General features: G+C 41.8%; 1 protein-coding gene across 8 annotated transcripts in view; it reads left to right on the top strand.

Annotated features, from left to right (window-relative positions):
- Nucleotides 1-16,203, top strand: part of ncor1 (nuclear receptor corepressor 1) — an 82,021-nt gene that overhangs the window by 61,437 nt on the left and 4,381 nt on the right. For 3 of the 8 annotated variants that reach the window (XR_002753516.1, XM_023342855.1, XM_023342856.1), the window contains 20 exons: nt 355-469; nt 1,254-1,342; nt 1,439-1,601; nt 1,675-1,800; nt 2,453-2,536; nt 2,634-2,884; nt 4,240-4,546; nt 5,208-5,438; nt 5,662-5,862; nt 6,262-6,408; nt 8,689-8,829; nt 8,910-9,045; nt 10,116-10,576; nt 12,721-12,837; nt 13,104-13,237; nt 13,544-13,752; nt 13,826-13,969; nt 15,429-15,619; nt 15,750-15,803; nt 15,896-16,096. Coding sequence is in view for 7 of the 8 variants with exons in the window: in XM_023342855.1 (XP_023198623.1) it covers nt 355-469; nt 1,254-1,342; nt 1,439-1,601; nt 1,675-1,800; nt 2,453-2,536; nt 2,634-2,884; nt 4,240-4,546; nt 5,208-5,438; nt 5,662-5,862; nt 6,262-6,408; nt 8,689-8,829; nt 8,910-9,045; nt 10,116-10,576; nt 12,721-12,837; nt 13,104-13,237; nt 13,544-13,752; nt 13,826-13,969; nt 15,429-15,619; nt 15,750-15,803; nt 15,896-16,096 (3,502 nt within the window). In the remaining variant the exon portion in view is untranslated. The remainder of the gene's footprint in view (nt 1-354; nt 470-1,253; nt 1,343-1,438; nt 1,602-1,674; nt 1,801-2,452; nt 2,537-2,633; nt 2,885-4,239; nt 4,547-5,207; nt 5,439-5,661; nt 5,863-6,261; nt 6,409-8,688; nt 8,830-8,909; nt 9,046-10,115; nt 10,577-12,720; nt 12,838-13,103; nt 13,238-13,543; nt 13,753-13,825; nt 13,970-15,428; nt 15,620-15,749; nt 15,804-15,895; nt 16,097-16,203) is intronic. The other 5 variants (XM_023342857.1, XM_023342860.1, XM_023342859.1 and 2 more) reach the window with 5 other exon arrangements.

Raw genomic sequence — 16,203 nt, 5'->3', positions numbered from 1 at the left:
GTCTTCATGTTAAAATCTAATTCTCTAACAGGTTTCACATGGACGGTTCCGTTTAAATTGGAAAATCTGGGTTTGTTTACCTCAGCGCGACCCACTCGTCCTTTTCAAATCCAATTTTATTTGCGCATTTGTTCTACTTATGATTAGAACCGTAATTGATGCTCCACTAATACAATATCCTTGTTGTATTAGCGTCCTCGGTTGGTTTTTCACCACATGAGGTAGTCGACAGCGTAACATAATCAGTGCATCAGGAGTTAAAAGATGATCGGTATCACTTGACACCACTTTATTATTCTGTTAGCCGCAGTGACCTGAACACGAGATGAACTGTTTGTCCTGTTTCTTATCCAGGGAACTCCTGGCACATATTTGCCCTCTCATGCCATCTACGGGCCAGAGGGGACGAAGAGCTCTGGAGGATCCATCTCTCTGGGGCTGCCACGGCAGATGGACCCCAACAAGCCCGGTAGGTCCAACGTTTGGCACATGACTACACAAACACACCAACATTGAAACCAAAAAATCACAAGATTATCTCTTCAAACTAACATCAGACTCAGATGAGATTATGTTTTAAAAATTAATTGTGATGAATCGATGATTAACATAATCGTCAATCGGTTTGATAATCGATTAATCGTTAACTTGACTATAAAGACTAAAAAAAAGGGCTATTTGCTGAAAGGCAGCTTACTCACAGCAGTAATTAATCTACAACTGTACAAAAATTACACCTATTTTTTATCAGACGGATTTAAACAGCATAAAACAATAAGTGAGGAAACTTTGAATTCAGGTTGAACTGGATCTGTGTTTTTTTTTTTGTTTGTTTTTTGCATTAGGTGAATCTGGTTCAAATGGTAACCAGATTCCATTTGATCCAACTAACTTGGATCAAATGGATCCAAATTAGTCAAGATGACAAAAACAAAAAAGTCCCTTCAATCGCACTTCAAAAATCGGATACCAAATTTAGCATTACCCAGTTTCATGATTGGTAGAATCTGTAGACAGTAAGACCCGGCTGATGTTCGAGTAGATAGGTTTATATTTTCTTCCCAGATGTTCGGAAAGTTTTAAAAAGTGTGGCAGAAGCAATCAAATCTGGGAAAAATAGGGACATAGGAACCCTGTTTTCATATGGTGGAAATATTCTTCCATCATAGTTTGAGTACTTGTTCTGCGTCTGTCATCAGATGTCATATGACTTGTTAAATTTTCCACTTGAACTCTTCTTCTGTCCCGCCCAGCAGGAGCTGTGGTGTCCTCCATCCAGGACGGCAGAGGCAACCCGGCAAAGGTTGGTGAAGGCCTGGCTTTCAGAGGATCCATCACTCAGGTAATCAATTATTAAACAAATTATTTACACTTTATTGGTTCCACTGTGTGTGTTGGTATCCATTGAAGTAACTTTGTTTTGCTGTCAACGACACAGGGCACTCCCGCTCTGTCCCAGCCTAGCATAGCTGCTGACCTCCTGAAGGGCACAATCACAAAGCTGGCTACAGAGGACCTGGGCAGCCCAGATAAAGCCCGGGGGGAGCAGCTAGCTAAAGTCATTTATGAAGGCAAAAGTGGCCATATCATCTCCTATGATGGTATGTAGATTTATTACTGTTGAAGTGCCTATTACCTGCAAGCTTTAAAGCTGGATTTCTTTGTTTCCAATAGGTTTAAAGAATCCCAGGGAAAACACCAGAAGCCCCAGAACAGGTCATGACCTGAAACGCACCCATGACATGATGGAGAGTCCCATGGGAAGAGCACACCATGGCAGGGAGGGCGCTCCATTCGAGGGTACTCTTCGTGTGTCACCGACTTTACCACTTCACTTTGGAAAAACACAATTTGTCGTGTTGCAACCGCAAACTTCAAGGCATTTCATTGGGATTTCATGTGACAGACAAACACAAGATAGCACATAATGGCAACTTGAAAGGAAAATTATGAATGTCTTTTTAAAACATTGCAAATTAAATTCTATAAATTGTGGCTTTCAGACCCCTTTAATCTGTTATCCATAAAAAGTGAAACAAATGATCTGCACAGACCCACCACTCAGGGGAACATGTCCGAAATCTCTCCAGGTCAGACCTTTCCCAAATCCAGTTTATGTATAAAGCAATTCTCCCCCACCCCAAAAAAAAGAGTAAGTTTGCCCAAAGTGCTGCACAAAAATAAGACAAATGAAGACAAAGTGGTCACATAAAACGGATATTTTAATTCTCATAAAATAGAAAAGAAAGACTGTCAAATCAAACTGGAACAAATGCTAGACAGGATGGCTTCCACTTATATGATGCACTACGTAGTACTAGTACAGGACATAAAATCCCAGTAAAATACACTGAGGCTCATGGCTGTAATGTAAGAAAGTGTAAGGGGTATTAATAGTGTGTGTCCTGGTTTGTATTTTTTGTTTCATGAGTGATATTTTCTTTCATTCCAGGTCTGATCAGTAGGGCTTTACCTAGAGAAGGGCATCCTGGCGACTCCAAGGAAAGAGCGCTGATCCCTGGATCCATTATGCAAGGTGGATGCCTGGAAAGCTTTCCACATTTGTAGTTTGCTGTGTCAAAAACAAAGCAAGGCTGGAGTAATTTTTATTTATTTATCCATTTTTCTTTTAGGGACACCGAGAACTACTGCTGACGTGTATGAGGATGCGGTGAAATACGGGAAGCTGATAAAAACAGAAAGCCCGCCTATCCGAACATTCGAAGAGGCCATCGGCAAAGGCAAGCCCTACGAAGGAGTTAACACCATCAAAGAGAGGGGGCGCTCCATTCACGAAATCCCCAGACAGGACCAACCTGGACAGGACATGTGCAAGACTCCTGACCTGCCGGACAGGAGGGTGATAGAGGGATCCATGTCTCAGGTTTGTGGACAAAATTAACCCTTTATTGATGACTGATGTCCAGAGGGGCCATTTGCAGCCCTTAAACAGATTATTTTTAGCCCCAGACTGCAATTCAAGAATGATACAAGGCTTTTTATTTTTAATTAAGGCAAAATTATCACAAATTAAAATCTTACAATAGAAAATATTGGCTACAACACAAAGTATTATATTTGTATCTACATTTTAGCCTCATTCTGTAGGATTTTTATGCTCCTTTGGTGGAGATTTTTGCATTTATTCTGTAAATTTAACACTTCAAGACTCCATAATTTATATTTTTATATATCTCTATATAGCCAGGATTATTGCTTTCTTACTTTTACTCAAAAGTAAACGCTGCTGCAGCCAAATCTGCATCTCATTCATTTACTAAAATTGGCTGAATCCTATAAGCATTTTCAAAGAAATGGTGACCTAAATGCTGTTTTTGGAGATCAGAATTGACCAAATCTTTTTCTTTTCTTTTTTTTTCAGTCAAGATATTAAAAATTTGGAAAAACTGGATGCCTTTCTTTTAGTGAGGCAAGCCTTCAGAACCTTTTTTCAGTTTTGGATCTGCAATAATTTACACATTTCCCAACAAAAATATTTATTTATTTTTATAAAATCAAAGTTCTGCAGCTTAATGTTTTGTTGAGAAGAAAAAAAAATTTTTTTTTCACCTGCAAGTCTTTTTAACTTGACAATTTTGACCCATGTGACAAAAGTTTGGACACCCCTGTTTAAGATAACCTATTTGAGTTATAGCTGAAACAATTGATCAGGTTAATTGTGATTAATCGATTATTGAATATCAACTAGTTTAGTAATTGGTTAGTTGTTAACTATAGTTTATAGATTCAAAAAACATCCATTGCAGACCAGGAACAACATATTCAGAGTATCAATTACCCAAAACTGTACAAAATACATTTTGCATTTAAGATAAAAACACTTTTATCTGGAAATATGTTTTAGCCAAAGCTCCTCAATTGGCCTAGTTTTAGCTTCAGCTGGTGCTAAAGGAATCCTCTGTCATTGCACTTCAGGCAATAAAATGTTTATTTTCTTATTTAAAAAGGGAATTGAATTATTTGTTTATTTGCATTGTTTAATGTATTTGTAATATTGTATAAAAAAGGCTGTAGTGATTAAATGAAAAATCTGTAGAATGTGCCATTTTTTTATCCAATTAATTGATTACTAAAACAATCAATACTTACAGCCCTGAATTGAATTGAACTACTGAACTACTTAATCACTGGTATTCTAGCTTATAGAGATGCACCTGTCATGCAGTAAATCCTTAAAAGCACCATGTAAATAGAAATATTTTCTCCTCTCTGCAACAGAGTTACTCCATGGGCCAGCCGACCATCAAACACAACGTCAAGTCCCTCATCACCAGCCCCAGCAAGCTTCCCCACAGCATGCCCCAGCTGGAGGCCATGGAGCGACCCAAGTACGAGGAGAGCAAGGCGGTGCGGCACTCTGTGGTCAACAGCACGGCCTCCGTCCTGCGCTCCACTCACCAGGAGGCCGGGAAATCCCAGCACAGCCCCAGCATGTATGAGGACGCCAGTGCTCGCAGGACCCCCGTCAACTACAGCACCAATCCCGTCTCCAGAGGATCCCCCATGCTGGGACGGGGCTCAGAGGGTAAGTCCCATAAAGGTTTTAGGGGCAAAGAGTTTTGTTTACTCATGCTTTGTGTATTTAGTAGGAGTGGGAATTGTTTACTGTTTCACAAGTTTTGGGGCCACGATTCGATTCAAAATCAATTTTCGAGTTAAAAGCGATTATTCATAATGATTTCTGCTTTAATCTGTCGGTATGCAAGGGATCCTCATGTTGTGCTCCAGTCTGAGTAGGTAGGTTGACGAGTGGAGATGTTAACGTGTCACATTAAATATTAATCCAAGATTCACATATTTACGTTGTTCCTGAAGTGTAAAGTCTTCATTTTACAAAGCTTGTACACGGTGAAGCTCATGTCAAACCAGTGACATGCGGTCAGAGGACACAGGGGAGGCTTTGCCTTACCTGTCATCATGGAAAAATACACTGCTCAAAAAATAAAGGGAACACTTAAACAGGTGTTTAACACTTAAAGTGTTCCCTTTATTTTTTTGAGCAGTATAATATATAATAATAAGATAATTTATATTGCTATTTTCACCCTGTAGTTTGTACTATAAAGTACCTATTTTTCATTTAGCTTAACCAATTCTGATTTTTTTTTTTTTTTTTTCCAAAATCGCTGGATTTTTGCATTTTCGCATAAAATCAACTCATTCTGGATCATTTGTTTGTCTTTAAGGGGGCATGAGTTCTGCCAAATCCGCCACACATGACAGAAAGAGTGCCATGACCCCGACGCAGAGGGACAGCATCCCATCCAAATCGCCTGTGTCGGTGGGCGACCCCGTGGCCTCCCACAGCCCGTTCGACCCCCACCACCGGCCTTTGGTTCCCGGAGAGGTGTATCAGACCCACCTGCCCCCACACCTGGATCCCACCCTGGCCTTCCGCCACAGAGGCCTCGATCCTGGTACGGTGTTTTTAAACCGTTCTCACTTTTTTTTTTTTTTTTACTTCAGTTATAAATAGCTGTCAAAAGCAGATCAGGTTGCCTAATTCATAGGCATCCGGTCAACAGGATCTCTTTCAGTGATTGACGTCAGCAACAGCGATGAGTATTAGTGAGCCGTCTGTTCATATTCATTCATCTGTTTTTGTTTTTTGGGGGTTTTTTTGTTCTTTGTGTCCTGTAGCGTTCATGTTTCCCCGGCAACCCTCACCAACCGGCTACCACAACACCTACCAGCTGTATACCATGGAGAACACTCGGCAGACCATCCTCAACGATTACATCACGTCGCAGCAGATGCAAGTTATCCCTCGGCCCGACATGGCCAGAGGGCTGTCGCCGCGGGAACAACCCGTCGCCATCCCGTACCCGCCGCCTCCTCGAGGTAAGTCTCATCTGCCACAGAAGGCAGGGGGCTGTAGTATGCAGACTGTGTGCTTGTGAAGTAGTGGCTACCTTTTGCAGACGCCCAGAAGCAAATGACCTTTTTCTTCCTTTTTAATACAAATTGACAAATTCAGCCGATTTGCTCTTTTAAATTGGGGCTGCGACTCATTTGGCTCTTACTCAACTTATCGAGTGTGGTCATCAAAATCTCACATTTGCTGAGTGGTTGCTTCTTACAAGTTGACCACTATTCCACTCCGTGCAGCCCTGTTACTCACTCATCAAGCGGGATTTGGGATGAAGGTGATGGGTTACAGCCAAGTGTCTACATACATTCAGAAATTGATGGATCGATTCTTGTTGTTCACCATTGGCCCTTTGCTTCTGTCTGTAAAAGGGATTATTGATCTAACCCAGATGCCTCCAACTATCCTGTTGCCTCACCCTGGGGGAACAGGTACTCCCACTTTGGAACGCGCCTACCTCTCTGGAGCTCAGCCCCCTTTCCCTCCTAGGCCTTTCAACTCAACTTCCATATCGCCAGGTGAGGACCCCTCCCAATCCTACACCCTGTTTTTCCCTTATCTCTACTGCCACCAACTCTGTGTTCCCCCTCGCACTCTTGGGGCGAGTCTCGACGGCTCAGAGAGGTTTAGGGTTACCGCAGTAACCGCTGGGATCGGTCTCATATGCAACTGCCAAGGTGTTCTGATAGAATGTTTAGATTTTGATCGGAAGTTCTGGAAGACTTCAATGCAGTGAACCCTCGTTTTTCGCAGGGATTAGGTTCCAAAAGGAACCCGTGATAGGCGAAATCCATGAAGTAGTTACCTTTATTTTTTTACAATTATTATACAGCATAATTAAATACTCTACATTGAAACCAAAGAACAAAAACTGTTTTTCAGGCCTAAGTAATTTTTTAACAAATAGAACGCTTTCTTACAAATAACTACAGTAAAATAATCATTTTAGTCATCAATTCGAGGTACAGTAGGAGAAATTGTGACTCGCGTATTTCACTGTTCCTCTGACTGTGACGCTGCGGCCTGACTCCGCTCTCTAGTGTCTTTTTCTTCTTTAGCCTGTGGTGCAGGTGTGTTTTTTTGAGAAGAACATAGTTATCGGTATTTGTTGTTGCTCTTTTTTCTTCTGGGCAAAAATATTTGCCAAAATTTGCCAAGCTGTATATTGAAATACCGTAATGTTATTGGTACACAGGTAGAGAAGAAGCGCGGAGACTGTTTAGCCAATCAGGACGCAGAATACAATGCACGGTGAAAAAAAAAACTGCACAAAAAACTCCGCGAAGCAGCGAGACCGTGAAAGGTGAACCGCGTTATAGCGAGGGTTCACTGTATTTTCCATATGGCTGAGGCAATTAATCACGATTAATCGATTATTGAAATAATCGTCTGCTAATTTAGTAATTGATTAATCGTTAACCGGAGTATACAGACTCAACAAAAAAGAAGCCATTTGGTGAAAAAATATATACATTTTTGCATTTAAGATAAAAACACCTTTGTCTGAAAATAGGTTATTCAGATTTACTTAAGGAATGCAATGGTGTTACATTTTAGACAATAAAATGTTTATTTTCTTATTTTAAAAAGACACTGGATTTTTTTAAAATTTGTATCAGTTAATATATTTCTAAAACTGTATAAGAAATGTTTATGTGGCTAAGTAAAATACCTGTAGAATGTGCCTTTTTTAAAAATTAAATCGGTTAATCCTCAGAATTATCGGTACATTAATCAATTACTAAAATAATTGTTAGTTTCCACTCTAATTCTTCATGTTTCTGGATTATTTCTGTCCAAATTCTGCTTTCACCCAAATGTGTAGATTCAGTGGAAATCACTAAGATGATCTGACTTCACAGCTTCATTTTAGATTTAAAATTTCTTCAGTTTATTTATGATTACTAGCTTGTTTAACTTGCTTCTGTTTTCAGAAAAAAACCAGTTATAATCTTCTTCTTGTGACAACATTTAAAGTACCTGAACTTTCTAATAACAACTACATACCAACCGCATCCCGATGTGCACGGTCTGTTTTACTGAGCTGTAACACCAAATGTGCTTGTGTGTTTGTGTGTGTGCTGTGCCTTGGAAAAGTATTCACACCTGGGAAAATTTTCCACATTCAGTCACATTATAACCACAGACCTCATGTTTTTTATTGGTAGTTTATGTTTTAGACCAACACAAAGCATCTGTCTGTGATTTGGAAGGAAAGTGTTGCATGTTTCTGTGTGCAAATTGCATCTAAAATGTGTTTTTCATTTCTATTCACTTTGTAGACCCACCTTTTACCGCAGTGAAAGCGGCAAGTGTTTTGTGGAATGCCAAGATCTAGGACTGAACTTTGACTGGGCCATTCTAGCACAAGACCAATCTTTGGTCTGAATCATGGCTGTGTGTTTAGGGTTGTTCTCCACCTCAGTCTCACGTCTTCTGCAGCCTCCAGCGGGTTTTCTTCCAAGGTGGCTCTGTGTTTAGCTCCACTCCATCTTACTATCAGCTCTGACTAGCCGTTCTGTTACTACTGAAGAAAAAGAAAGTATCCACACAGCATGATGCTGCCTATAAAGGTCTGCACAGAACAGCTGTGTTTAGGATTTGATTAAATTGCACTCAGGTGGACTCTATTTAAATGTTCACAGGTCAATGTTCACCCAGTCCCCCGGTGCAGTGGACCAGTATTTAAACCATGACTTCAATCTGATGCATCATACACCATGCCAGGGGTGTGATGATGTCATGCAGGTATAACGTTTAACGTTTTGCGTGCATGTTGTTGTCCCTGTTCTGCTCAGGCCATCCAGTCCACCTTGCTGCTAATGCAGAGAGGGAGAGGGAGCAGCAGGAGAAGGAAAGGGAAAAGGAAAGGGAGCAACAGAGGGAGAGGGAACGGGAGATCAGAGAGCGGGAGCGCACTAATGAATACATGCGTGGAGGTGAGCTGCTTAGCAAGTCACGGCTCAGTGAGTAGTTTCTGAAGCAAAGCTGCAACGTTTGCCCTTTCTGCATCATTCAGGCGCCCTGGAGCAGCCGGGCCGGCCAGGGAGCCGAGGTTATCTGCATTCCCCTTCTCCGTCGCTCCGGACCCAGGATGTGGTCGTTCAGCAGCGGCCGAGCATCTTCCAGGGAAAAAGTGTCATTACCTCACTAATGTAAGCTCATAAAATTTGTAAATTCTTAAGACAGGGTTTGTATGGGTGCTTGAAATCCTTAAGAAATGCTTGAATTGCAGTCAGGTGCTTTTGAAAGGTTTTGGAAAGTGCTTGGCTTCTGTATGAAGACCTTGAAAGTCCAATGTTTCATTAAAAGCCTAAATTTGGAAAATCTTATTTACAGCTAAAACCAGGTATTTTTTTCAGTCACTGTCTGAAGTAAAATCAGACTAAACTTCTCTTGTTTTAGGTCAGTTAGATATTCCAAAATTATTTCTATTTTCTAAATGCCAGAAAACTTATCAAGAGCTTTTTTTTTTTTTTTAGATTTTCATTGTATAATATTTTTAAGCATTTCATTTGAGAAGGGATATTATTTATCTTAAGATTTGTTTGGATTGTTTCAGTGTAATGAATATTTATTACTCCCTAATGGCTCAATGATTTATTGATCTGTGTAATTAAAATAAAGGTTGACTTATTTTTTTATATGTTAAGCAATTTTACTGAAATTGGGGGATTTTAAAAAAATTCGTTAAATTAGTTCTCAAACCAGACAGGGGAATTCAGTCTATGAGAGAGACTTTTCAAAACATCAAGTTTAATTTTATTTTAGTTTACCTAGAATGTAGAAAATTATCACAAGACATTATTGTTAACAGTAATAAATGAAATTAATAACATGATAATAATTAGGTGAAGGTGTCTCCTAAGTGCTGTGCTGGAAAAGTTTGAAAGTTTTACCATAAATTTACATTAAATATACCTAAAATACTTGAATTTTATTTTAGTATGAACCCTTCTGAAAGAACTTACCAACTCCAAACATTAATACACGTTAAAGGTATTAAATCATCAATAGTTTTGTTTTAATATTGTAAAAATAAAGCCTCAAACATACCATTAATTTAAAGTTTCATATTTTCTATTATTTTTTTTGATCTGCAACGATGTAAAATACCGTGAGAAGTCGTCAAGTTTCCACTATGCCAGTCAAGCTGTACCCCCAACATGCTTTGCAAATTATTTAGATAAAAAACAACCTTTTATGTTATGTTATTTCCTCTTAGACCCCACCCGCCTGTGGTTACATCAGCGTCCCAGAGCAGCTCACGCTACAGCACAGCGGCCGACGCTCTGGCTGCGCTGGTGGACGCCGCGGCCTTAGTGGACGTCACCAAGGTCAAGGAGAGCAAACACGAGCGGGACGATGAAATGTCTTCATCGGCCGCGTCGCGGCGGGGGCCGATCCTCTCGGAGCAGCAGCAGGAAGCAGACAGGCGGTCCTTGCACTCGCCGTATAACGCCATGTCTCTGCCGGGCGGAAAGCCGCATCCGGCTTATGCCGAGGGCGTCGGGGGGAAGGAGAAGGGTCCTCAGACAAAGTCCCGCATCGAAGAGGAGCTTCGGACTCACGGAAAGACGACTATCACCGCCGCCAACTTTATCGACGTCATCATAACACGGCAGATAGCTTCAGACAAAGAGTCGCGGGAGCGAGGCTCTCAGAGCTCCGACTCTTCAAGCAGCTGTGAGTGCCTTTAATGAGGATGGTCACACACCCTTAAGAATTTTTAAAATCATGTATCCAACATTAAAGCTTTATAGCTGCAGTATATAAATTTCTTTAAAAAATGTTTTTAAAAAATTGTTAAAACTGTCTCCATGTCATGACAGTTTGTTATGAGACAGATAATCTGTGAAAAGATTGATATCGTCCACCTCCACTTTGAGATATCATTGCCATCTGAAGAAATGCACCTGACCAGAAACAACCAATCAGAGCCAGGAGGAGGGTCTTAGCGCTGTCATGTACTGGCACCTCAATGTATGTCCTAATGACAGAAAAACAACTTACCATTAAAGGAAAACCATTTATTCTCTGTCATCAGTGGTCATGATAACTAGCCTGAGCATTCACAACAGGCTATGAAAGCAGCAGCGGCGTAGTAGAGAGAAAGGAGGGCGGAGGAAAGTGATAAGAAGCGCCACATGGATGGTGATCAACAGCGCCAAGACCCTCCTCCTCTAACTCTGATTGGTTGTTTCTAGATAGCACTGGGAGAAGGCAGAGGAGTTTTTTTCCCCCACAGATTCTGTCTCATACCAAACTGTGACACCTGAGAGACAGTTTCAACAAATATGTAAAAAAATATATTTTCATAAAAGTTACATTCTGCACCTTTTACAATGTCTTAAATTCATTTAAAAATAGGTTGGCTTTAAATACATTAATTACAGGTTTCAAATTGTGTCTTGACAGAACTATTAAATCTATATACATATATATATATACATCCATCCATCCATCCATCTTCTTCCGCTTATCCGAGGTCGGGTCGCGGGGGTAGCAGCTTCAGAAGGGAGGCCCAGACTTCCCTCTCCCCAGCCACTTCTTCTAGCTCCTCCGGGGGAATCCCGAGGCGTTCCCAGGCCAGCCGAGAGACATAGTCCCTCCAGCGTGTCCTGGGTCTTCCCCGGGGCCTCCTCCCGGTGGGACGTGCCCGGAACACCTCACCAGGGAGGCGTCCAGGAGGCATCCTGACCAGATGCCCGAGCCACCTCAACTGGCTCCTCTCGATGTGAAGGAGCAGCGGCTCTACTCTGAGTCCCTCCCGGATGACTGAGCTTCTCACCCTATCTCTAAGGGAGAGCCCAGCCACCCTACGGAGAAAACCCATTTCGGCCGCTTGTATCCGCGATCTCGTTCTTTCGGTCATGACCCAAAGCTCATGACCATAGATGAGGGTGGGAACGTAGATCGACCGGTAAATCGAGAGCTTCGCTTTTTGGCTCAGCTCTCTCTTCACCACGACGGACCGGTACAGCGCCCGCTTGACAGCAGACGCTGCGCCAATCCGCCTGTCGATCTCCCGCTCCCTTCTTCCCCCATTCGTGAACAAGATCCCGAGATACTTAAACTCCTCCACTTGGGGCAGGACACCCCCCCTGACCCGGAGGAGGCACACTACCCTTTTCCGGCTCAAGACCATGGCCTCGGATTTGGAGGCACTGATCCCCATCCCGGCCGCTTCACACTCGGCTGCGAACCGCTCCAGCGAGAGCTGCAGATCACGATCTGATGAAGCCAAAAGGACCACATCGTCTGCGAAAAGCAGAGATGAGATCCTAAGGCCACCAAATCGGACCCCCTCAACACCTTGGTTGCGCCTAGAAATTCTGTCCATGAAAGTGATGAACAGAATCGGTGACAAAGGGCAGCCCTGGCGGAGTCCAACTCTCACCGGAAACGAGCCCGACTTACTGCCGGCAATGCGGACCAGACTCTGACACCGGTCATATATATATATATGTATATATATATATATTTTTTTTTTCTCTCTCTGAACCTTTCTGTTAAGCAAAGGTTTGAGTCACATTAGGACATCTAGCTGACTTTTTTGTTTCTATCGAGGGTTAATTCAAATTTATCAGCAGTTAAATGGACGAAGTTTGTACATTTCTGTGGAGATACATTTCTTATATTCCACTCATGATGGTCTTAAAAAGGTCTTGAGTGAATGATACCTGAATAAACTCTGTTAATTGAGATAACTTTAAATTCAAACATTAAGTCCACAAACATATCTCCTTTAGAATCCAATCTTCCCCTCCCTTTTATGTTCTTGTATGAAACGTAATTTCTTTTTTTGTTTATCCATGTTTACATTGCAGTGTCATCTAGTCGGTATGATAACTCTGCAGGAGGAGCCATTGAGGTTATAAGTCCTGCTAGTTCCCCAGTCCAGCCCCAGCAGGACAAAGCAGAAGATGGACAACAACAAGCAGCAGGTGTGAAGGCGATAAGTCTGAGAATGTCTCACCTTTTGCAAAGATAATATAAATATTTTATGGGAGATTCAGTAGTGAGGGCTTTGTGGAGCAAACCTTTATGTGGTAGACTTAGCGTCCTGTTATTCCAAACCAAGTTATTTTAGTCGCCTCCCTGCAGACGTGAAGCAGAAACTCATTTCCTGGATCTTGCTAACTCTTTTCTGCTTCATCATTTCATCATCACTATTTTAATTAGACGTTCCTGTTTCTGGTCACTCTTGCAGTTGCCATGCGGACCTACGACATGGGCCGGTACCGATCGTCTGCAGAGCCGCCGCAGCCCCCCTCCTCCCAGGCAGACAGCTACTCACAGGTCCCCAAAACCCACAGAGTCATGACCTTGGCAGACCATATTTCGGTAAGGGACAATTTTGTTGATTGTTTTGCAAACAAAAATATAATCCAGGTATTCAATTCAAAACTACAAAAATGAAAATGTGTGCCATCTAGTGGACAAGATTTTAGTTGTATTTTTGGGCATTTGGTGTACTGTCTATGATTTATTGTCACAATTTATTATTGTGACAATTTAAAGCACGCACATTTATATCCTGCTCTGATATTCCTAGCTCGCACTTAGTTTACCAGATAAAGTCTTTGAGCAACTGGATATTGTTTCATAATGTCAACCTGTTTTGTTTGTGTGTCTTTCCCGGAAACCCAGCATATAATTACCCAAGACTTCGCCAGGAATCAAGACCCCCCGGTCTCTTCGTCAGCACCCACCACATTCCAGACCTCCATCCCACCGGTGTCCTCTTCGGGTCGGGTCAAAGCCCCGAGCCGCTACAGTCCTGAGAACCAGCCTCCACACCACCAGAGACCCTCCAGTCGGGTTTCTCCAGAGAACGCCCCTGACAAATCCAGGGCCAGGTATGCAGAGTGAATACGCAGGACGGATTTCTACTCCTACAGAATGTCTAAGATATGTTTTTTCTGCATTCAGACCCGGCAAGTCTCCGGACCGAGGAGGCAGGCAGATGGAGAACTATGAACCCATCTCTCCCCCACAGGGGTACCAAGGCATGGACAAACAGGAGGCGGGTGGGCCTCCGCCCCAAAGGCGGGACACTGACAACTCTGAGATCAGGTATGCAATTAGCACCTTTTATGTGAGATATTTTTAACTCACTCTTAACAATTACAGGCTTCATACAAAGAGTAAAATTGTCGGAACAGATCACGACTTCTTCTAGAGAAATGAGTGGGGGAAAAAAACGCATAGACAAATTTCTGAAAATATCCTTTTGTTTTGCTTTAGAAGGAACATTTGATGGTACTGGCTTGACACGTACCGTATTTTCCGCACTATAAGGCGCACCGCATTATAAGGCGCACCTTCAATAAATGGCCTATTTTAAAACTTTTTTCATATATAAGGCGCACCGCATTATAAGGCGCATAGAATAGACGCTACAGTAGAGGCCGGGGTTACGTTATGCATCCATTAGATGGAACTGCGCTAAAGGGAATGTCAACAAAATAGTCAGATAGGTCAGTCAAACTTTAATAGATTACAAACCAGCGTTCTGAAAACTCTGTTCATTCCCAAAATGAATGCTGTTTTATTATTTTCCCCGAGGTAAAGTAAGTGACGTGGTATTTTTGTGACACAGTTTATCTTTTAACAACAGCAAGGTATAACATGTAGTGGAGGGGAACTTTTCCTCGATTCAATAAACACGTAAAAAACAGTCTGATATTGTTACAATAAATCAGACGTATATATATATATACGTCTGATTATATATATTATATATATATATATATATATCACAATATATATCCACTTCCGCACCATTGATTTGTTCATGTTAAATTCTCTCGCTGCTGCTCTATTCCTGTGTTCAACTGCGTGACTGATCGCCTTGAGCTTAAACTCTGCGTCGTAAGCGTGTCTCTTAATAGGAGCCATTTTGGGGTCTTTACACAAAACCCAGCGTGCACCGCGCGCTTCTTCTTCTACGGGGGAAAATGAAGTCGGCGGCTGCTTACCGTAGTTGCGAGACCTGTTGTGGCTCAATATTGGTCCGTATATAAGGCGCACCGGATTATAAGGCGCACTCTTGGCTTTTGAGAAAATTGAAGCTTTTTAGGTGCGCCTTATAGTGCGGAAAATACGGTAGCTTGAAGTAATTTCTAGTTTCTTTTTTAAATTCTCACAGATGAACTGTTTCCTGTATCTGTAGTTGTTTTCTCTATGGAGCTGAAACTTTGTAGACTCCACTACAAAAACACAACATCTTGCCACTTATTTTTGGTCTAGTTTGTTTTCCAAATATGTTAGTACCCTTGAAATAAGAAAAACTAGCTTAACAGTAATTTTTCAGCATGATGTAGGAGCTCGTTTAACATAACATAACAAGACATTTTTCCCATGTTACATGTAAAATACTCTGCTAGTAAAACAAGTACTTTTTCATCACGTTTAAGGAATTATTGACTTGCTGAAAATATACATTTAAATGATTTTAGACTTTTGATGTGTACTAAGATATTCGCACGAGAAACTAGACAAAAATACTTGGTAAGATTTTGTATTTTTGCAGTGTCGTTGCCTCAGCTGATCTCTTCCCGCCTCCATGCTGTTCTAGGAGCGACTCACGGTCCCCAGGGAGTGTCAGCTACCTGCCTGCTTTCTTCACCAAACTGGAGAGCACTTCGCCCATGGTTAAATCCAAGAAGCAGGAAATCTTTCGTAAGTTGAACTCCACCTCTGGTGTTGGGGATTCTGACGTTGGTAAGTGGGTCTTCTCTTATCTTTTGTGTTTAAACTAAATAATTCTCTCTAGTTCTTCTCTCTCATTGTTCATGTCATAGTCTTATTTCCTGCTTGTGTTTGTTTTCATAATTTTTCTATCATATTGTAGGAAATGCTCAGCCTGGGACAGAGATTTTCAACCTGCCTGCTGTTACCAGCTCCAGTAAGCCAAAACAAAATTCCAGAAGATCAGATACCTTCATTCTAGTTTCCATTTCCTTTCTCACTGCAGATTTGTTGTGTTGTAAACTGCAGGCAGCATCAACCTAAGGAATCAGTCGTTCAACGACCCGGCCAGTAACTTGGGCCTGGAGGACATCATCCGCAAGGCTTTAATGGGCAACTTGGAAGAGAGGCAGGAGGAGCACCAGGGAGGAGGAGGAGCTGTTGTCATGAACAACGCATCCGGCACGGGCGGCGATACCCGACAGGAGGCCAGCCTGTCTCCCAGTATGGGTAGGTCAAAAGCAGGAAAATTAACTCCACCATCTGAGACACAGTGATATTTATTAGTAACCCAGGTAAAGGTGTGTGAAAACTCTTAAAATGAAACCATTCCTCTG

Source organism: Xiphophorus maculatus, chromosome 11 (assembly GCF_002775205.1).
Source record: "Xiphophorus maculatus strain JP 163 A chromosome 11, X_maculatus-5.0-male, whole genome shotgun sequence".
NCBI lineage: Eukaryota > Metazoa > Chordata > Actinopteri > Cyprinodontiformes > Poeciliidae > Xiphophorus > Xiphophorus maculatus.
Note: the sequence above shows the minus strand (reverse complement) of the source record. Positions and strands in the feature narration are given on the sequence as shown.